The following is a 23,022-nucleotide window of genomic DNA, read 5'->3' as shown; positions in this document are numbered from 1 at the left end:
CTTCCCGTGCTCTTCTCACGGCCAGTTTGCCTATCAGGAATGACAATTAAGTGGAAGGTGCCAAAAGCATAAGCAATCATTAAGGCGAGAGAATAACCTTGAACTCAGGCCAAAATATACAGCGACTGATGGGAAGTCCTACAGAAATCTGCTGAACAGAGCAGGTAAAACACACTGGATTTTGCAAACTGCTGGAAATCCATCTACTGCCCTGGACGAATAAAGTATATATGTACAATTTTCACACGACTTACGGTGCTAAACTGTAATTTTGTGTGAATTGCTTTATAGTTACTGTGTTGATGTGGAATTGCATGGTGCTCTGGTTTGCAGGGGGGAAAACAGAAGGTTCAGGTGAAGCAAGCAGCAAAATCCTCATCCTCGCTATAGTTTCACATGAATCTATTCTGTAAATTTTAACGTTAACTGTGACTTGGAGTATTTGTGCGAACCAGTTTCTTAGTGGTCGGTGGTTATTTTATGTCTTTACAGGAAATAATCCTGAAACGAGCGGCCGACATTGCTGAAGCGTTATACAGCGTGCCCCGCAACCACAACCAGATCCCCACCCTCGCCAACACTCCTGCTCACACTGGCATGATGGGGGTGAACTCCTTCAGCAGCCAGCTCGCCGTTAACGTTTCCGAAACATCGCAAGCCAACGACCAAGGTATGTGAGATTTCAAGGGTTCATCCTTTACGTTGCTGACCGCTTTTGGCCAGTGCCTGTTGACGTGAGCTGATGTCACCGCCGTGCTCTGCCTCTTTTTCTCCTATGTCCTATGTCTGAGTGTTTAATGAAATGCTGTCTTTAAGTTTCTCGTAATATTTAATTCTTCCTGTTCTTTCGTTTACTGTTATCATAAAGCATCTCCAGTGGAAAAAAAAAATTGGCAAAATGTAGAAAGCTCTTTATTATTCACCGTAAATACGCAACATGTATGTTTTTTATATAAAATAATTATGGTCTAGGTATCTCCACCTGTTTCTTGAATATTTACACAGATAAATCTAATGTGATGTCTGTGATTTTAAAATGCTTGGTTTATAGGCATGTGTGACATATATGTTACTAATAAAAGTAATAGTTGATTTAATTTACCTGTCGTGATTGAAAATGCATGTAGCATATTGCATTTAAAATTAATTTTGATACTAATGAAAGGAGGGAAACAGGATTATTAGAGATGTTCAAACCCATATTTTTTGCTTGCAACATAATTATTAAATTGATTGCTCAGATAGGAACAAATTGTTGTTTAAAATCCTGATTCTGCTATGTTTCCTCTTCTAAAAAGATTGTCTTTTAATGCGTTTCCAAGCTAATAAGCCTTATAAAATTCTGTACTTGATCTTGAATTAGTTTTCACTGATGGCTACACCTTATGCAAGTACAAGTTTGTTGACAGTATAAAAATATCAATCATAAAATGAAGACCCCAAAACAGCCTTTTAAAGTAAATCACCACAACGAAAAAGTTTTTCTTGTCAGCTCTGGCATTTGAAGGTCTGGTGAGGCTGAAAGTTCATTCAGCGTGTCGGTACAAAGCGGGACTCGAGCCTGTTGATAATTGCTCCTAAAGACAAACGCGAAGGCACCTGCCACAGCTGGATCGAAGAGAGCTTTTGTTGGCTGTCTGTGCTAAGAGGAGAGACAACATAGAGTGCTCGCAGATGATTTAAGTAGGGTTGGCGTGATAAGGTTATCTCAAACTGCAAGAGTTGATAGGGCAGTGAGAGACAACTCAGAGCAAAGCTGTGCAATCAATTAAAACTGTGTAATATATGCTGCATGAGGAAACCCCCCAGCCCTAAGTCTATCTTATAAAATAACATTATTTTTTTGGGGTGGGGGGGTTTCTAACACAGTAGGTTACAGTCGCAACACAAGCAGTGTTTCCCCGCGAGGATATGTTCCCAGCAGTACTCCTCAGCAGTCCAATTACAACACAGTCAGCAATAGCATGAATGGATATGGCAATGCCGGCATGCCCAATCTAGGTGTACCAGGTTCCCCTGGATTTCTTAATGGCTCCTCAGCTAACTCTCCTTACGGCAGTAAGTGTCTATTTTTGGTAACACATCATCATATAGATTCATATTTACTACAGAATCAAATACGTGCATTGTTTTGATTTCCTATATTGTGAGCTACTGGATAAAAGGAGGGGTGACTCTGGAGGCTGGACGTAAAAATGAATATGATAAATTGATCTGTTTGTGCCATAATACAATCTCAGATAGAAAAAAAAATAAAAAATTGGACTGCGCAATTTGTAACAAAAGTCCAACACAAAAGAGTTTGCCTGTTATCCAGAGAGTGGCCAAGCCAAGGCATTTCATTTTTTTTTTTTTTAATATATTTTTTTTATATATATATATTTTAAGAGGCAAGGCCCTATCACTCTCTTTTTCCGTGTTTGCCGTGAAAACCTCAATCTGAGTCCTGATTATTTTTGCTTTATTGCAGTAGTGCCGTCAAGCCCTACCATGGCAGCCTCTTCGGTCACCCTCCCTTCAAACTGTAGCAGTACACACGGCATTTTCTCATTCTCACCTGCCAATGTCATCTCTGCAGTGAAACAAAAGAGCGCCTTCGCTCCTGTTGTCAGGCCCCAAGCCTCTCCTCCACCATCTTGCACCAGTGCAAATGGAAATGGACTTCAAGGTGAGCTGGATCTCTCTCAATTTTCTGTGTATTGCTTTTTCGGTGCATACACTCGGGGTGTGATCGTGTATTTTGGAGAAAGATACCTTGCCATCTTTTTTGGTTTCTGGTGCTCCCATAGCGATGCAAAAGCAGGAGAAGACATAGGGTGGCACGAATGGTACGCTAAGATTTTAAGCAAATCTTAGTTTGTTTTTAATACTTACATTAGAGAGAACGCTAGTTGTTTTTCTGGCATTTTCCCCTTGGAGTTCGTGCCTTAAATTTTAAAGTGAGGCTGTATTCCTGAATGCTTCTTGGAAGTTTCGTGTGCTCCTTGCGTTTAGAGGTTTTCTGAACACATTTCTGTGGATGTTTAAAACCAGCAGCATTCCAGCACGAAGTGGTGCGATTTCCTCATTTTACATGGAATGCGATGGCTATTTTAAAATATGTCAGATCGGTGTAAATCAGGTTAAGCTCTTACTTGGCGAATGAACCTTCCCTTGGACTAGCTAGCCACTTGTGCAATGAGCTGGCATGCTTCGTCGGTCCCATCTCACTCCCTTACTGTGGTGCTAGGGCGGTTACTTCCCTAAATGAACAACCCAATGCTTTAATTAAGGCAGGCAATTTTAAGCTTCTGCATTTTTTCAGTCTGTGTGATTTGGTGTGGGTAGTGTAATGAACCATCTATACATCAGTGGCAGAATTTCCACAGTCACCTGGTGGGAGTGCGGCAGGAGGAATTACGATAGAGTGCAGGTTTGGTGGAGGAATAAAAATATGAACAAAGAAGTCTTCCTTTCTATGACGTATCTTAAAGTTTAGAAGATAATATTGTCAGATGTGTTAGAAGCATTGGAAAGGTAGGTTTGCCTTCATTTTACAAATCCCCACCCTCGTGGTACGGCGCAGTAAATTGAAGCACTTCAGATCCCACGGAAATCTGAAGGGGTTACAGACACTCTTACCCCAGAGGTCATCGCTCCTCTTGACTTTCTCAGTTCAGATGTAGGTAGTCCAGTATTATTTATCATTTGTATTGTCACAATAGCCAGAATCTGATGAGCACTTGCAGGGAAACAGAGGAGGGCAAATATTTCAATTGACCAAACTCATTCTGGACACCTGCATTTTGTGGTATCTAGCTTGAGGCACTTCGGGGGGACATAGCCCCACAGAGCTGCCTGCCCACCAAAAATCCACACCGTTCAAGACCAGGATCTCAAAATTGATGCCCCTGTACCATGTTACTAACTCCTTGGCCCAAAGAAGCGTCTGAGAGCTTGTTATGCACTCGGGAAAATGAAGGGCTGAGGATCCAGCTCCACAAATCTCATTGCAGGATGGATGTTAAAGAAAAGGATAATTAGATTAACAATTTCTGTCGTTGTGTCTGTCTTCAGTGGAGGCTTTACTGTATTACTCTAAGTAGAAAACTATACCAGGTATAAGCAATATTTTTAGAAAAGATTATCCATTCATAAAATAATCCAGTGTCCTACTTTTTATAACAATACACTAGTGTAAAAAGTAAATACTGAAATCACTAAAAATAAAAAATAATAGAATAAGATAGAATAAAACAAAATGAAATAAAATAAAATTAAATAATACATGATAACACATGGCTTAGCTCTAAACAGGTATTCTGCAGCTAGTCTGCAGCTACAGAATATATTTTTATATATATTGTAATTAACTTGTTGATACTATTTTACTCTGAAAAAAAAATTATTTAAAGATCTAAATTAAAATAATCTAAATTTCTCTAATTTCAGTATATAAATAAAGGGCTTCCCATCAGATATTCAAGGCTTTAGATGCCTGAAAGGTCTAGATTACTAAAAAGGGGGGTTACCAGAGGACCTGGGCAGACTAAATGCCAAATTCCCAGCAGACATTGAGCACCCAATCTCTCTTGGCACCTGCCCAAGACCCCAGTAACCATACGTCTTCATCCTCGGTTACAAAATACTTTTTGTGTGAGGACCTGGTAGATGACTTCAAATCAACCAATGTTGATTTTGTTAAATGGATCATGAAGATCGCTCTTAGGCTGAGGCCCAACCCTGCTCTAGACTAAGCTTTGTCCATGCCCAGACACCCAACGAAGGCCTATCGATCCCTTCCACCCCTGATTTTAGGACGCTGCCATCCAAGCAGCAGACCTGTTGCCATCCCTAATGAAGTCCAGCATCCCGTGGTGTTGCTGAAGCTCTAGGTTAGGTGTCCCCGAGACCTGCGCTGCTGCCTCACCAGGCTGGTCCTACCCCACTGAGCACTCAGATCTTCTGAAACACAAAGGTATTCAGATGTAGGGATATGCAGAAACTTCAGGTTTTAGGTTCAGCAGCCAAACTGAAAAGGAAGGGAAGTATAAAAAAAAAAAAGTCTGAAGCAGCTAAGCTGAATCATTTTGTGTTGAGCAAAATGACCTAGAGGAGTAGCAGGAACGTCTTTCTGGTCTGGTAATTAGAGCACAGAGTTCCAGGGCTGTGACAAAATTTGAATTATTTATGTAAAGTAGCACGGCATCACGAGGTGATGCTCTGTGTCATGAGTTAGGGTACTCTAGCAAAAGGTCAGTTACGTGGGTTCAAGTCCCCTAGCAGTGAGGAGAAAATCAAATTGCATCTGGTGTATCTTTGGTGAGATCCTTTATCATCACAGCAAAGAGGCACCACCATTTTTCCCAACCAAAGCTATTGAGTTAATTGAGACTGAACTCACAAAAGGCTTCAGGATGACAACACTTGGCCCAGCCATCCTTCCAGATCTCAGCCACTGCCTTGAACTGAACTGCAGTCAGAACTGAGTGGCAAGACAGGCATTCTTGGGGATGAATTTGTCATCTACTTCCTTCGTGAGACATCATAAAGAGAAGCTAGCAGTGCAAGAGATACTTATCACGCTGCATTTTACTGTGCGGTTATTGAGGGGGTTTCTGCTTCCTTCTTCCCATTTTCTTGGTGATTTATTGACAGTAAGCCCTTTTTAAAGTTTAATTAGTTGCTTTCTGAAAACCATACAAGCAACTCAAGACTTTTCTGATAAGCATATTTTCTACATTAGATTAAAATATCGAATACAAGAGCTGCAGTCCAACGCAGCTAAAGTTCTTTGGTGGTCTTCAAGTACAGAGCCTCACGGTACTGAGTGAGTGCACCGAGCTGGGTGACAGCCGAGGAGTCTGCACCGTTAGGAAGGATCACACACATTTAGTCAAGCCAAGGTAGAAGTGAGCGCTCGTGGTCACTGTTGTTGCACCCGAGGTCAATCCGGCACTTTATGAATCTGGATCAGAAGGGGTGATGTGCTCTTTTAATCACAGGGCAGGATGTCCTCTCTCTCGTTGCTTGTTATGTGACCTTCTCCCCACATCAGCTCTGTTTTGAAATAAAACCCAGCTGGCTACTTTTCAGGGCAGCTGGTTGACCCTGCGATGGCAAGGCATCGGCACGCCAGCATGATGGGGCCAGGCAGCCCAGTTCTTCCTGTGAAGGTTTGGTAGCCCTTCCTGTGAAGAGGCAGGGTCAGATGAGACCATGGCAAAACCCAATATGTAACTGCCCTGCAGACATGGGTAGTCCTTTTACAGGGATTTGGGGGTTAATTTCACCAGTCTTTGCTGGGTAAACCACTGTAGGATTTGTCTGCATGCCAAAGAAAATGCTGTTCATGGTACATCTAAGATGATGAGGAAGGAGGAGCAGAACGCTGAAGCTCCATCTGGACCTCAGATGGACTGTTTTGTTTCCTAATGTAGGATAAAGCAGAGGTAGAGCTCCTCTAACTTCTGGCTTGTGGGAACATCACCCTAAGCATCAGGACCACCTGAGCCCACCACACTGGAAGATATTGCTGCTAGTAAGCATGCCCTCAAAAAGCCACTCTGCGTTTTAGAAATTACTGCCGAAGTGTGAACATGGAGAGGTCTATCACCAACAAGAGGACTCACTTTTTTCCTAAAGACATCCAAGACAGAGGTTAAGACAAAAAGAATAAAAAAGAAGGCAAACCAGGGAAATCTCAGAAAGGCCAGTGTGCAGGCAATGCCAACCAGAGCTGACGAGTAATCTTCTTCCTTGCCGCGCCCATATGCCACCCCGATCAGCTCTGTGTCCGTCCTCAGCCAACTGAATTAGGGTCAAAATTTACGAAGGAGATTCCCCTCTCTCTGTTTCCTCGGGGTATGACTCTCCCATGAGTAAGTCTCCAAAAAAGGGCTTTTGGGCCTTGTCCAAAAAGCCACAGTCTTGTTAACGCCGTATGATGTCCATTGCGTGATCGGAAAGTTGCGTAGTTACATGTTTTTTTAAGAGCAGGATGCTAGCGTATGGGCTCCTTAGGGCAGAGAGCTTTTCCTCTTTAAAACAATGGACATTTAAGGTATAAAATACATTTTTTTAGTGAGAAGGTGCTGGCTCGCTGTAAAGTTGGAAGTACAATATGTGTTCAAAATTAGGTTTTCGATTGTAATTTACTTTTTATAGATTGTGAAAGATATTGCTCTCTGGTTAAGCTTTATGATCGTAATGCAGAGCTAAAGGTTCTCTATATTCTTTTAAAATTGCATCCTGCTTAATTTTCTGGTCTTCCCCTGCATGAAACTATTAAAATTATTATTAAAAAAACTAGCCACCTCATTTTTCTTTAAGAAGACATTTGGTATCAATTTGCACAGCAGGAAACGTAGCGTGGAAATTCACAATTGTCAAGTGTTGCTACTAAAATAAACAGCGACATAGATGTCTGGAGCACATTGTGCCCCCCACCCCCACCGCCTTCTGCCACAGGTAGAATTCCACAAAAATCACTAAATTGCTTAAATTAAAGAATTTGGACTTTTTTTCCCCCCCAGAAAAGTAGGTAGCAGACTACCTGAATTTTCAGACAGAGGAAGCCAAACATGAGATGACAATAAACGTATGATGCAGATGTGCAGGGTATTAGTACTAAATAACGATGTGCTAATTGTTTATTTATGCACACAACTTCTGGAAGAAAAACTTTGATTTTTTTTTTTTTTCTGCTAAGTTGTTCTTCAAAGAAACAAATGTCCACATCAGTCCTGGGCTTTTTACTCTTTGCTTGGCGTGCTGGCAGAGCCTGTCTCGTGCTGGCTCCGAGACTTAGCCTTTACGTCTCACCGTCACCTCCGTGAAGAGCGTGACAGCAGATCCTTGCCAAATGTGAACCAGAAACAATAGGAAAATCCAATATTTTGGGTTGGCCTGTGGTGATCTTGATCTCCAGGGCAGCTGATGGGTGTATTCCAGCATAACCGTGCCTCAAAATGAGCTCCCATGTCCCCCAGTTCAGGTGCATCCCAGGAACCAAACCTCTCTGGGGCTGCCTGGTGTGCCACCAGGCTTCCTGCTGACTGGAAACCCATGGGAGAAGTCAACCTGAGAGCGTGTGGTTTGGTGGGGCTGAAGGCAGAGCGAGGTTGTCTGCTGGCCCGGGCTAACGTAGCATGGAGTGTGGGAGATTTATCATAGAATCATAGAATCATAGAATGGTTAGGGTTGGAAGGGACCTTCAAAGGTCATCTAGTCCAACCCCCCTGCAAGGAGCAGGGACATCCCCGACTAGATCAGGTTGCTCAGAGCCTCATCCAGCCTGGCCTTGAACGTTTCCAGGGATGGGGCCTCCACCACCTCTCTGGGCAACCTGTTCCAGTGTTCTATAACTCGCATCGTAAGAAATTTTTTCCTAATTTCTAATCTAAATCTACCCCCCTCTATTTTAAAACCATTACCTCTCATCCTATCGCAACAGGCCCTACTAAACAGCCTATCCCCATCTTTCTTGTAGGCCCTCTTGAGGTACTGGAAGACCGCTATAAGGTCTCCCCGGAGCCTCCTCTTCTGCAGGCTGAACAGCCCCAACTCTCTCAGCCTGGCCTCATAAGAGAGGTGCTCCAGCCCTTTTATCATCTTCATGGCCCTCCTCTGGACCCTGTCCAACTGGTCCATGTCTTTCTTGTGTTGGGGACTCCAGAACTGGACACAGTACTCCAGGTGGGGTCTCACCAGGGCAGAGCAGAGGGGCAGAATCCCCTCCCTCGACCTGCTGGCCACGCTCCTCTTGATGCAGCCCAGGATGCGGTTGGCCTTCTGGGCTGCAAGGGCGCATTGCCGGCTCAATTTAGTGGAAACATGGTGGGTAGAAAAGGTCTCTGCCATTATACACACAAATTTTCCACTTCAGTTTTGTAACTTTAGTCATTGTTTAGGTTTAAAACACGCAGTATTATAAAACAAGCAAAATTATGACTTCCGTTTAAATTTTGATGTATTTAATACATCTAATTGGGGAAAAAACTAGCAGAGAAGGAAAACTTTAACCTATTTCTAGAGCATCGCTTGAGACATGTTTTAGAGAGATACAGCCCCGTACACGTCCTTCACATCCGCTCGCACAGCTGCCTGCGGGACCAGAGCTCGGGGCTCCGGTCGCGGCTGTCGGAACAATTCTTGCGGTGCGAACCACGCCGCTGGCTGCTCCATGAGCTTGTGTTACGTAGGAAATGTGTACGGACCCAGCTCTTCCAAACCGTAAAGCTGTAACAGCGGATCTGAAATAAATTAATATTGTTGAAATTAATGAACTGAGAAATTGAAGTTCACATCACTACATGAACAAATTTATTAATATCTGTTGTACATAAATTAATGAGAAATATCATTATGGCAAAAATTAAACAACACTAAAATTAAAGACTGTCTAAATTATGTTTCTACCAAAGAGTTAACTAGGAAAAAACCCAGTGGTTGTTGGCATCTCAGTCTTTATCTGTTAAGAAAAAGGGGAAGGCAGGTCAGGGGTATTGATCTCTTGCCTTTTTATGGCACTTGGTCTCCAAAGTTGAGAGCAGGTGTCAGGTACGTGGTTTTGGTCTTAGAGAGTCCTTGACTTGCTCGGCCCCGCTGGTACCATAAAGGACAATCACAGAAATGGAGGTTTTCTGCCCAGGTCTGGGCATGAAGCGGTGCTTGGTTCCTGCTGCAGGGACATCCCCGAGGGATGCCTGACATGACGAGGAGTGACCGCGGTGGCCCTCAGCTGTCAGGATCCTGGCCCTTGCGTCGCGCTCAGCCCCGCGCCGGGTGAGATACCGCACGTGGGAGTTGGGAAAAACCCGGCTCAGAGCCTCCTTTTGCACCGTGAAGCTCTTGCGGAGCGTTTCGCTGGGAAGAGCGCATGTCCGCGGTCCCTCGGTCGGAGGATGCCGTGGCGTGGAGGAGCCCAGGCTGAATCCACCCAGGTCATCGCGCTCCCGGCCGGTGTGGAGCGTCGCGGTGGCTTTGAACCAGATGTGCCTTACACAAGCGTGCTAATAACGGCTGATTTTTCTTCTCTTTTTCTTTTAGCTATGTCTGGGCTTGTAGTCCCGCCAATGTAAAGTCACTTTTGTTTACCTACCGTAGCACCGAGCTTCAGAGGACGGGCTTAGGGGACAAGTTTAGTATATTAAGACATGCTGATGGAAACAGTACCTTCACACAGAATCAGCAACAGATTGAAATGCTACAAAAAAAAAAAAGACTTTGTTTAAAGATTTTATTTAAACTATTAAGAATCTACATGCAAACAACCTACTTCTTCATGAACAATTCCATTTTATTGACTGAATTTTTCTCATATTTTCACATTTCTCAGTCCTGAAGAATAAGGAAAAAGCGACGCCTATTTTGTATAAAGTTTCTGATTACGTCTTGGCTATGTCTAGTACTTGCTATGTGTTGGGAGAAACTTTGTGGATGCACCATTTTGGTTATCATGAAACACTGATGAAAAATGCCTCCGAACATTTTTCTGTACTCATAACTAGATTCACAATGGTTGTGTATCTCTATAATGTGAAATATTTTTTTGTGGTGGAAAAAAGGGGGCCAAGGAGGTTATGAGCCATCAAACTGGAAAAAAAAAACCAACAAAAAAAAAAAAAAGGATGAATATATGATTAGAAAAAACACAAATTGGGGCGCGGGGGCGGGCGCGGGAGGGTTTATCATTGCTTAACTTCATCTTAATGAAATGGAACTTTGTAACTTATTGTAGTTAGAAATGGTAACTTTGATATTGAATTCTCTTGCCTTCAACAAGCACACTGACAGAGAACAAAAACAAAAAAATTGCTACTGTCTGTTGGTAAAAAAAAAAAGAAAAAAATATACTTCCACTGCTAGAGCTTCCTGTTAAGCAAGTGTGATCTGCGACATTTTTTCAACTTTTGCTAGCACTGTATACTATTGCATTCTTAGGCTACTGTGAAGTCTATGTTTCTTGTACCAGAAAATTGTCCTTTTGACTTCTAGACCCTTCTTCCCTAATGTGTTTTGTATGTGGTTATAAAATTGTAGACTTTTGTGATTTTGCCAAAGTTGTAGCTAAATATTTATACACTTGTCTTGAATTTTTTTCAGATCCACTTAAATATTTAGAAAAGCAGATTTTATTCCTTATGACGCCGATAAGGAATAAAATAGTCTTACTCATTGCAACACTTTCTTTCACATAAACACTCGCAGTCACTAAGGGAATTTATTTTGTAACATATCAACTATAAATATTGTATTTATCTTTGAAATTTTGTATATTGCTTTTCATCATTTGGGTTTTTTTTTTCTTGTATGTCTTGGTTTTCGTCATGGCCTGGTATTGTGATGCCGAGGATAGCATTAAGCCAAGAACCGCTGCCTTCATGTTTTCCTTTTGAATAAATCAGTGTCCGTGCATTTCATTTGTACTTCAGAAAGTTGCTATTATTTAGACTTTCCATCCTTTTTTTTATTTTTTGAGGAAAAGTCAAAGTCATTGTTTATTTTTATATTATTTTTAAGTTATCAGAACAAATAATTTTGAAAAAAAAAAGTCGTTTGTTGTATAGTCAAATCAAAATTGTGCCACACGGCTGTAATGAATATGAGTAGAATATGTGCATGTGATACAGCCACAAAAAAGACGAATCTATTTTGTGGTTGCATTTCTTTTTTTTTTTTTTTTCTTTTTTTTTTTCTTTTTTTCTTTTTTAAAATTTTTTTTTTAAAGATTGTAAAAAGTCATTTTTAGCTGCCACCCATGACTTTGCCACATAGCTGAACTGTGTTTACTGGAAAAATTCCGAGGCCTAAAGTTTAAAATAAATTCACTTCTGATGTTTTAATTAAAACGTTTGCCACATTAACTTCTCTGATGCCTTAAAAGTGAACTTCTTTGAAGAACTTTTGTGCTGTTTTATCACAGGCTTACACCACAATTGTTAATCACGACTTCATTTGGATCAGTTCTGGTGTAAAAAAAAAAAACAACAACAACAAAAAAAGCACAAACCCGGTGTCCAATCTATCACTCCTTTCCGTGTCGAGTTTCTGCTGCACTCTGCGTTCTCCTGAACCCTGCACTGCCGACAAAAGACAAAGGTTTCGTGTGAAATCAGGATCATCCGTACTTTTTAAATGGTTGGGGTTGTTTTCTTTAGGTTTATTGGTTTTTTTACGGAACTTTTTGTAACAGATCCGCAGACGACTGTACTTTTTAAACTGGAATGCCCTCCGTCGCGTAGCCTGGCTCTCAGTGCCAAATCCATAGAGAGAAGCATGGAGTTTGTTTGTTTTTTTTTTTTTTTTTTTACTTTTGCACTAAATAGTTTGCAAACGCAGCACTGCAAATCATGTTGCAAACTGCAGCAGAATTGAAGTTTTAACCAAAAAGGAGGGATCATTATTTTTATTTTTTTTTTAAATTTCTGGGCAAAAATGCACATTTTAGTAAACCGTTTCTGAAAGGGTTTAGAGGAGCGATGCAACGCGTCACAGCCGCGAAACGCCGCGCGCGTTCCCTGTGAGAACGAGCGAGGCTTAGCTAGGTGGGAGAGCCTGAGAAGTCACTTTGGAGCTGAGTTGCCTCCGTTTTAGTTTGTCTAAGCAAGGTTTTGCTCCAAGGAAGAGGTCACGTGTACATGTTAAGAAAGTTTGCAAGTTTCTTCATAACCGCAACCTGTTTGTGTTTTAGATGACGTAGTCAATGCACTCATCGCTTCATTGTCTCCAGACGGAAAGCTTCACTAAATGGTAGATTTTACTGTTAAAGACCCTACAATAAGATTGTTTTATCTGTACATTTTTTCATATATTTAACTGTATAAAAAATGTTCATTTTACACAATATTTAATTAAAGTATTTCTTGTCTGTGAATTTCATTTTTAGTAATTTTATCTGGTTTGATTATTAAAAAAGTGACTAAACACAAAACGAAAAAACGCAACGCTGGGGGTTTCATTTCTAAATATCCGCATTCAAAGTCCTGTCTTGGTTAACGGGAGCTCAGTCCTCGCTGGGGGCTGGCTGGTGCCAGCCAGGCAGTCTCGAGGATGAGGACGAGGAAGGAGGCCTCTGCCCCGCAGCCGGCAATGCCTTGATGCTCAGCCTTGGTGGAGTGGTTAACCAAAACCGTGCTTCAGACACCCTTTTTGTAAAGGGAAGGTAACAGTAGAGGTTTTTTTTTTTTTTTTCTATTTTAATATCATATTGTAAAAGTCTGTAAACAGGAAAAGTTATTTTAAACATAGCACAACCCAAATTTTCCACGCAGTGCTTTGACACTGAAGGTCAGCCTGATAAGGAAGCAAAAGCTTTTGCGAATTATACTACCGAACGCAAACATCCCATCCTTGGACTGCCGTACGTGCCATGTACGTATAACGGACTTGAAACAGAAATATCCCGAGGTGGGCGTGGCTGGGCCTCCTGGTCGGCGGGTGGTTTTGTGGGCGTCAGCAGCACCGCGGAGCCTGACGCACAGCTCCCGCTGCCGTGCGTGTGCCCGCGTCGGCGTGTGATCGCACCCGCCAGAAAACGGGTGTTTGTACCCAAATCTGGGCCTGCTCGTGCGCACAGCAGGCAGAGCCGCATCGGTAAGGTGATCCTGGTAAAGCAGGGAGGCTGGTGCCAGAGTTTTATTCCGTCCTCACCAGAGGGCCACTGACAGCTTGGCGAGGGCACTGGGAAACTCTGGGCTCCCAACCAAATATATGTGCTCGTGTACGTGTATGTAGTGCCAACCGATGCGCCGTGTGCCGGAGTGTCTCCTTCATCGCCCATGTCTCAGCCGTTATGTGATGGAGTGCGATGAGGAGTTGCCGCTTACTGCAGTCACAATTTACAGAGAAGGCAAACGAGGATATTTAACTATGTTTCCTTTCTTCTCCAATATTTCCTCAGCTTTTATGTTTGATGAAAAATGATGTTAAAATATAGAGCGCTTTGGATTATTGTTATTGTTATGCATTGACAATTGTTGTACTTTGAGTATGTACCTGTGTATCATGTTTAAACGACGGTGTAATAAGATGCACCCCACTAAAAAACAAGCTGGTTTATAGGGATGAAAGTCTGCCTGATGCCTACCGGCGCTTTTCCTTTTAGGTTTATTTCAAAGGTTTGAATAATGAGCATCTAAATGGTCCGTCTAACTTTCAACGCAAAGAAAACACAAAAGAAGAAAACCTATACACTTTGTGCTAGGAACGCCACGTCCTAGAGCGATCCATCACCTACGCCACGTCCCTGTCTGTAACGTGGTCGTCGCCCTGGCTGGAAAATATGTTGTGTCAGCTGATAGCGAGTTGAGCCGTAGGAAGATGATAAAAATTCCTCTATCAAAATGAAGGACTAGGGTCTCTGCAAGTACATGCCAATTATTGCAGAGCAGCTTTTTTAAGTCTTTCAAGCTTTTAAAGATTATTCAAAGCACTTGAAATAGGCTTCAATCTAATGCCTCATTTCATTGCATTAAACAGCCTAGTTAATAAAGAATCAATATATTCAAAGGGCAAGGTTATCTTTTGTCTATAAGGGGTGGTGTCATTCTGAACCTTTTATAGTTCAAATGCTGAAAAAGACCTCATGAAATCCATACTCATCAAGTGGGTCAACTAGAGCAATAAAGAGGCCTCGCAAAGAATGGCTGCGCTCCTTTAACCCAACTATAAGTCTTATCTCCCCCCATAGCGCTCGCCAGGCCCCGCCAGAAAAATGTCAATTTCTCATCAAGATGAGAGGCCTGACGATAATTTTTTTTTCGAGAGAATACACACAATTAGGAGAATGCAGAAAGGCCCCAGCAGTGATTTGTAGCTTATTATGTCACCAGCAAGCTGCGAGCCGCCGCTAAGCAGATAATAAGGGCTGGTGATAACTAAAGTGTCGATACGCCAAAGAACGATTTCTGAATGTGAGCCCTTGTGCTTTTTTTTCCCCTCTTCCTGCCGATCGCGGGGCCGATAAGGGTGCATCTGCCAACCGACACCGCCCGTTGGCCCTCGCAATTAATGCCGTGAATAAATAGCACAAAGGAGTTTAGATTCTTTAGCCTCTTTGAGACAATTCCCTGTTTTACCCTTCAAGGAGTTCTTTTATGTTCGAATAAGGTTGCTTTTAATGAAATTTAAACTCATCAGAGGAAATCAAAACCCTCAAATCAGATTACAAATTGATTTTTTTTTTTTGGTCACTTCTTGTTAGACAATGTGCTGCCCTAAGTTTTGCAGGAAAAGGCAAAGAAAGCACCCAGTCTGGAGTCGGAATAGGCAAACTGTCTCTGCAAAAGCACACAAAGGAGGACCGTTCCTCAAGTCCCACAAGTAATAAAAAGTTTTAAAAAGTTGGTGTCTGTCATTGAAAAATGATCATTACCTTTACTCAGATACCTCATAAAATACTGAAGTTTTAAATAAAATGCACTATACTAGAACTTTAAATTGTAATCAATTAAATAATTAAACCCAAGCTATCTCTTTTGGTTTTTTTGTTGTTTTTTTTTTTTTTCTCATATAAATGCCAAATTTCATTGTTACATACAAGAAATCAAATATTACTGCTCAGCGCTCAGGTCAGAAGTACCGGATGGAGCATCCGTGCCCTCCGGCTCTGGTACCCATTCCAGCTGGTGACATTGCGCGTGCGCTTTGGCTGGCTGAAACACAATGCTAGTGACAGAGGCTGTATAGTCATGATTTTTTTGATATCTCACACATTCAAATAAAGTGACAGTTGTGCTGTAATTGTTTTGTTTCCTATTTATTGACTTTGTATGAGTACTGAAAGGGCAGCGTGGAAAAAAGGGCGCAGTTAGTTGGGCACAAAATGGTACATTTTTGCTGCCCATAAAGTTTTTAGAGGATGTCAGTAGTTACGTGACTGTCTCTGCTTTTACCTTGAGACGAATTAAAATGTTTAGAGAAGCAACAATAAAAAGGAAATTGAGGCTGGAATTGTTCTGTGTAATTCAGCCAACAAACTTTAAAGTTGCCCTGTATCTCCAATGAAATATGGGATGGAAGGGGAAGATGGTGAGAAGAAAAGAAGACGTGAAAAAAATATTGTACAATCAAATCCAATAAAGTTGTATTTAACGATCTCTTTCCTTGTGCTGTGCAGTTCTGTGGTGGGAGCAAGTACTTGGAGATGGCTTGGCCTCTGAGGTGGCTGTTGCCAGCGGGCAGCGCGATGCTGCTGCTGAGGTGCACGGTGCTGGAGCTGGGGGCAACGTGCTGCGGCTCAGAGCTGCTTCCCCGGCTCCTTTGGGCTCTGGCCACCACCGCTCAGACCCACAGGTCAGTCCTCAGCAGGTAAAGGACAGCACGGGACATGCAGTCACCTCCCAAACCAGCCTGGGTTCCCCTGGCCGGCGGGGTGGGAGGGCCTAGGTCACCACAAAGGCTTGCAAGGGGGAGTTCCCCGGGTGTGCTGCAGTCATCACCTTCCTCCATATCACAGCTCGAGTCCTAAGGTTTAAAAAAAAAAAAAGAAAGAAAGAAAAACAAATAATTGCAGTGCACTTTGCTGCACAGATACAAAAGTACTTTGAAATTGCAAAGAGTAGAAATAATAATAATAATAAAAAAACCAACAACCAACCTCTAACAACCATCTCACAAGGCTATTTGGGTAGGCCAAGTGTAGCTAGATGAAAAAGGGAAAAGAAGAGATAAAGAAGGTAGGAGCCATGCCATTGAGTGGAAAAATTCCATGGTGCTTCTTCATCTTTCTGGTTAATCAATGTGTCTCACCTTAGAGCAAGTCATGAATCCAACAAACACTGCAATAGCCAAAGCATCTGTAAAAGGATTTCCAACATTTCTCCCCAGCTACCTCCTCACTGACCTCATCCCTTAAGAAACAGCCCGGACAAATTAGCAAAGACCAAGCCTTGGGCAGGGACAACCAGAGGCTCTGATGGACCCAGGGCCATGGCTGAGGACCATCAGCTGCAGCCTCCATATGGGCATGGGCACAGTAGGGGCCCAAATCAAAGGACTTCATGGATGTAGACACTTAGTTAAACAAATATATTCTGTGTGTGAGGAAAACACTGAGCATAAATTAATTTGGAAGAAAAGTTTCCAAAATATATATAGCATGGCTTAAAATGTATATTCCAAAAAGCATATCGCATGGCCTAAAATGGGAATGGCTTGGATCCTTCATTGGATAAATGTTAGAACAAGATTGTCAGGGCACGGTGTGTCACAACATGGCCGTACTAGGCAGGCAGAGCAGCTTTGAATGGGCTCAGGGTTCCTCTCCTTCCTGGAGGCTCCCGCAGTATGGTCAAATACAAGCGACAGCAGAGAGAGCAGGTTTGGATGCTGAAATAAACATTTAGGCAGTCACAACTGGGCATCCTCCAGGTCAAACTGATATTGTTCTCTAGCATTGCTTTCGATTATCTCTTTGCTTAATAAAACACCACCTTGTCCTACCCTGTTCCAACATCATGATCAAAAGAGAAAGCCTTTTCACCATCAGACTATTCTGCCCCACATTTGTAATGTAAAAATTAAATATAAATAACAAATGCAAAACAACTTTAGGTGGAAGATGCTTTCTGAGAGCATTTTGAAGCGGTTGAGATCTCCAAGCTGGCAGAAGCCGCCAGCTCGGTACCTGGAGTCAGAGCCTGCTGCCGTGATGAACCTGGTGACAGTGATTTCAGCAAGAGCAGACTGGGTTGGTTTCTATTTTTCATGTCAATGTATTCAGCTGGTTCAGGTCAATGACTAATTCACTCAGAACTGAAAACGTGATTGGGAGCTGGATGAGCAGAAAATGTGTATTGCTTTCCCTACCTGTGAATAAAACACAGATTTGAAAGGATAAGATCTGCTGGCTTTAGTATCTTGAAGGACGTGATGATTAGAAACAATCAATTCAATTTTTTGACTACAAATAATATCTCCTTTGCATGAAATAGAGGGAGGTAGATTTAGATGAGATAATAGGAAGAAATTTTTTACGCTGAGGGTGGTGGAGCACTGGCCTGGGTTGCCGAGAGAGGCGGTGGATGCCCCATCCCTGGAAACATCCCAGGCCAGGTTGGACGGGGCTCTGAGCAACCTGATCTGGTTGGAGATGTCCCTGCTCCTGGCAGGGGCGTTGGACTAGAGGACCTTTGAAGGTCCCTTCCAACCCATTCTATGATTCTATGATTCTATATTAACTTTAGTAATGTAATTTATTAACTTCAGGTGCAGAACACGTGTAGAGAAACATGCTCCTTTCTTTTGCATCCAGCATTATTTTGGTAGGTCTGAGGAAATTAATGGCGTTCTCACCAGAGTGTCACTGAACCCTTATTTCTATCCCAAAAGAACTTGACAACTCACATAATAAAAAAAAAAAAAAAGCAACATTCAGCATTTTCATCCATATAAAGATATAAAACACATAATCAGATTACTAAATACAATTACATACATGAATGTAAATAGATTAAATAATACCGGGTAGCTCCCCGATTAACCAAAGGAAGTGCATATTCAGTAAAACCCCCAGATTTGAACAATAATAGTTAAAATTTGTTGATAATGAGAATAATCTCTCCTTAAGAGACTAAGCAGACGTTCTGAAAAAATAAAATAAAATAGATCAAACCGTACATTTTCCCTCACTTTGTGTGGAAATCGTATTTGAAAGCCATTCTGAATTGGTTTTAAATCGAATTATCTTTAAATTTTGAGGGAAACAGACTTGCAGTTTTGAAAATAATTTTTTTTTGTCCTCCTGGTGAAGTTTTGGGTTTCTTTTTTTTTTTTTAATTTTTTTTGTTGTTTTTTTTCCCCTTCCTTTTGCTTCTTTGCCATCCCCTGAAGCCGGGGATCAGGTCAGGAGCCTGGGCAGGGGTAGTGAGTGGCTGGATGCCGGGGGAGCGGTGGGAGGAGGAGGAGGCTGCAAATCTGAGTATATCCAGAAACAAAGTTATCCTACGAGCCTCAGCCTCTTGACTTTTCCTCTCCTTTCCCAGAAATCCACCCTTCTTTTTCCTTCGCTTGACCCATATCTGCCTTAATTGGGATTGAGCAATTACACTCCTTACGCTACTTATTAAAACAGCTTTGCGTATGTCTGCTTTCCCAGCAGACCCCTTCCGCTGCCTCTCCCTGTCGCTGACTCGTTGTTTGATCTGGCAGCGAGCGTGGAAACAGTAAAATTGGGGATCAATACAGCCGCTTCCAGCAGTCCCCTCTGGGGAGGAGCTGGGGCTTTCCCAAAGTTGCTGTAGGAAAAAGCAACGTTGGCCAACTTTGTCCTGCAGTGGGGCACCTCTCTTGGTAATACTTTCCCAGTACCCAGGGGTGTACAGGAGATCCAGCACCGTCCTTTACTGCACACTCACATGTGCACTGCAGTCTACAGCAACTTGACTAATATTTTTTTTTTTCCTCTTCGCTCCATCCCTATAAAAATTTCCAACTTTTTGGCAGTTGTGTTGCCATAAAGCAGAGCGCGGCTCTCGGTGCCACTGCCAGGATGGTTTGATTTCAGCCTGGGATGGGGAGGCTCTAAAATGATGCTGGCTGATGTCCCGAAATTCTGCTTTTTAGGCTGCATTTTGCTGTTTCCTACAGCTCACTGCCCTTCCAGCCGCCTGGCCTTTCTCTGCAGTGCAAGGCCGAGACCCAGCACCCATCTTGGCTGATCGCTGGAGCACCCAGAGCACGGTGCTGCCGAGGGGAGGCAGATAACCTTTGATGTTTTAAACAAGGTACACCCACTCAACATTCATCACCCCCGCCTACAGTCCCCAGCACACAGCCCAGCCTGGGCTTGGTCATCTGAAATACATGAAGTGGGTTGTCCAAAGCCACCTCAGATACCACCACAGCAAGGTGCAGGCACGGCAATTAGTAAAATCAAGGTGTATTTCCTACATCATGCAGCTGGGGGCATTTTGCAACTCATTTTGCTGGAGAAAACTTGTTATTTAATTGCCTTCGCTGCTGCTGGATCCAATTCAAAATGAGTGGGAATATCAGGTCCTGCCAGATATATTCAATCATATCGCTGCTTTTTTCCCTGAATGGATGCGATGTGCCAGTAAGCAGTGAAGCAGTTAAATAGGGACCTGCGAATGCCAGCAATGCTGCGATTTCAAAGTTAACACCCCACCAAGATGAATGAGGCAAACGTACATCTCCCTCGGCGTCTCACTCTGTCCCTGCGGCGAGTTTAAGGGGAAGATAATTCACGATGGTTTGGCCAATTGCTAGAAGTAGGGTATTTCCTATTCATTCTGATAAACCAAGAATAAAAACCTACGCAGCCCCAAAATAAATGACTAATAATAAAAAAACATTGCTAAAATTCTGAATTACGGGAGAGGCAAGGCCAAGCCTTGCAGTGCTGCGAGAGGCCGGAGCTGGTGGGGCCGATGGAGACGGGGCACGGCGGTGCCACCCACCAGCCCTGCCCCCGCTGGAGGGAACGGGGCATTTCCAGCTGCCACATCCTCAAGTCCAAGTAAAACTGGGTGGAGAAGGGAAAAAAGATATGTCTAAATGAGTCCAATGCTGATTATTAGGTTCCTAAGAGGCAATCTAATTTAGCTATATAAAATCATGAAAGGGAAAGAATTAATTGATACTAATGAGTTATAGGAGATAGCATCATAATTAATTCCTAAATAGAAAGAGGACATAGGCTGGAGCGAGGAGGGGAAGTCAGACTGGCCTAAATATCGTAATAGATTACAGAGGGTGTTTGAAATGGGAAACAAACTGCCAAAGTCAGAGTGAGACGGAGTTACGGAATCTTCGCCAATGCAAATAAAAGCCTTTTCCGCACGGCTCTGACAATACCGAAAGCTGGGGAGCGCGTGTACCGCTTTGCTGATGAGCGCTCCCAGGGCTGCCGGGACCATGTTCCTCCACGGTGGGCGCAAGGGTTGACACCAGGGACGCCCCGGCCCAGCCTGTCTGTCAGGGAGCACAAACTCAAGACACTTTGGTGGTTGCTACGGTAACCACATCAGTTTGATTTGATTTTTTTACCCCGTCTCCCAAATAACATTGCTGAGTAAATCAGGGCATAATCCCACGGCAACTTTGCGGTGCGTTACCTTACAGCTCCAATATTGCTGCAGCAACTTAAAGAGTTTGGACATCATACTCGGAGCAAAGCTGCTTTTTTCTACTCCATTTTGGACCTACTTACTCTTTTGGCGCATAAATCACAGATGACCACTCATGCTGGAGGACAAAAAGCTTTGATGAACCACAGAAACAATAAATTATGTAGGGAAAGGGCATTCTCTTCTCGGAAATCCCATAAAATGATCATCACATCTTGATTTCACAAATAGAAGTCAGAAAACTCTGCAGCTTTGTTCCTGAAAATTGACAGTAAAAGTTTTGTTCAATTTTTGTTCCTCATTTTAAGTTTAGTTTAAAACAAATTCAGTTTGCAGAAATAAAATTTGAATTACCTTACCGCATGGTGAAGCCCAAAGTACAGACATTTATCAATGCTGGTCACTTTTTAGAGGAGAAATCATAGATAACTATTGGGAAATTAACAGTTGTGTTCACTTAGAGAAGAAAAAACTTAATAGCCAAGTCTCCTAGTTAATAACATTTCCAAGGGCATTTTATAAAAAGGCAGCTTGGCACAAGCTGGGTTGCAGTGAGGTAGGACACGCTGAGCATCTTCTGGAAACAGGAGAAGCAACGAGCATCGATGTCCTCCTCACACGAACCAGCACAATTACTAAACACCTGCACATCTCGGGGAACCAGGACCCAGCTTCTGCCACTGAAGCAGCAGGAATTTTGAGTGAGTTCAACAGCAGCAGAGCTGCAATAAACAAATAAAGGGCTGGGGAAGACATGGGCATACCCCCGAGGCTGGTGGAGAGGAGAACGAGGCTTAGACCTTGTCATGGCCGTGCCTACTTCTGCCTTGCAAAACCCACCTCGTCTTGGCCAAAATCCTTGTGTTTTCTGGCCATTGGCGATGTCAGTGCTTTAAACACAGGAAAGGGGTCAGTGCTGGGGCTCGTAGGGGCGGCAGGACTGGCCGGCGTCACAGCTGATGGATGCTCTGGCATGTTGGCTTGTGTTCAGTTGGGGTGAACTGGTCATTTTTGTGCTCAAAAGCTTTTCTATATAATCTTTTTCATATCCAGTAGAAGACTCTTTCCCACTGAGCAGCCCACATCCTGATAAATGGCAAAGAAAGATTAATTTGTGGGATTAAGCTAACTTCTTAGTGCTACTGTGAAAAGTCATTGACTTTGGTGTACACTGAGTATCTCACGTCAACTTGAACCCAACACCTTGCGTTACAAGTGCAAACCAAGTAGCCGCAATCAGCAACCAAACCCGTTTGATGCTTGGCATAAAGGCCATTCACAGAAATAGTAATTATTCAGCTAATACAGTTCAAGGGGGAATAATTGTTTGGAATCGAATGATTTTCTGTAGGAGACAGGCCAGCTGGGGAACAAGCAATCTATTAATAATATATTCTGTCTCCTAACGCAGCGTGGGGCTGTATGTACAACCGGGACCAGAAGAAGATGGAGAAATAGAGAAGTGTTTTGACTAACGGCTTCAAATTCTTTCTGCTGGGGTCCATGTCCCCTTCTGCCACCCCCTCCTCTGTAACATGCCCTCATCGTCCGCGTTGGCCTGGACCATGCCGTACTCAAAAATAAAGCAAAAAAAAAAAGGTGGGAAAAGGAAGGAAGGAGAAGTTCCCGCGTTGGCTGCCTCCTCCCCACTTGCCGGCTTCCTTCGCACACAGACAGTGCTGTGTCAACAGCGAGGCGCGGGTGACATTTCCCTCTCTCTCAATTACACGGGAGCCGCTCGCTGGTATAAAACACACACCGCGCTCTCGCAAGATTCATTGTCCTGAGGTCAGCTGGAACTTATTGTCCTTGTTGCCTTGGAACAAGACAAATCTGACATCTGTAAGATTTGCTGTTAAATAATCCAAACCAGGAGCGGGACAGAGCCACGCAGAGAAATGGAAACGTTTGGGTGCCACGATAGAAAAATCAGTAATTTACATACAAGGCG

At 43.0% G+C, this 23,022-nt stretch overlaps 1 protein-coding gene and 1 long non-coding RNA gene across 17 annotated transcripts in view; one reads left to right on the top strand and one right to left on the bottom strand.

The window, feature by feature from the left end:
* EBF3 (EBF transcription factor 3) overlaps positions 1–12,861 on the top strand; it is a 122,692-nt gene extending 109,831 nt beyond the window's left edge. For 4 of the 16 annotated variants that reach the window (XM_086752647.1, XM_086752644.1, XM_086752642.1 and 1 more), the window contains exons 13-16: positions 493–670; positions 1,873–2,058; positions 2,471–2,668; positions 10,030–12,861. In XM_086752647.1, the coding sequence (XP_086608773.1) occupies positions 493–670; positions 1,873–2,058; positions 2,471–2,668; positions 10,030–10,061 (594 nt within the window). In that variant the 3' untranslated portion in view covers positions 10,062–12,861. Of the gene's footprint in view, positions 1–492; positions 671–1,869; positions 2,059–2,470; positions 2,669–10,029 lie in introns of all 16 variants that reach the window. The other 12 variants (XM_086752651.1, XM_086752650.1, XM_086752649.1 and 9 more) reach the window with 4 other exon arrangements.
* Positions 12,862–13,636: 775 nt separating this feature from the next.
* LOC147600142 (uncharacterized) lies at positions 13,637–22,150 on the bottom strand. The gene is made up of 3 exons (XR_015259106.1): positions 21,912–22,150; positions 21,155–21,329; positions 13,637–17,790 (listed from the first exon to the last, which is right to left on the bottom strand). It is a non-coding gene; the product is annotated as an uncharacterized LOC147600142 (long non-coding RNA).
* Between the last annotated feature and the right edge of the window lie 872 nt (positions 22,151–23,022).

This window comes from Chlamydotis macqueenii, chromosome 7, assembly GCF_036417535.1.
Source record: "Chlamydotis macqueenii isolate bChlMac1 chromosome 7, bChlMac1.mat, whole genome shotgun sequence".
Lineage (NCBI taxonomy): Eukaryota > Metazoa > Chordata > Aves > Otidiformes > Otididae > Chlamydotis > Chlamydotis macqueenii.
Note: the sequence above shows the minus strand (reverse complement) of the source record. Positions and strands in the feature narration are given on the sequence as shown.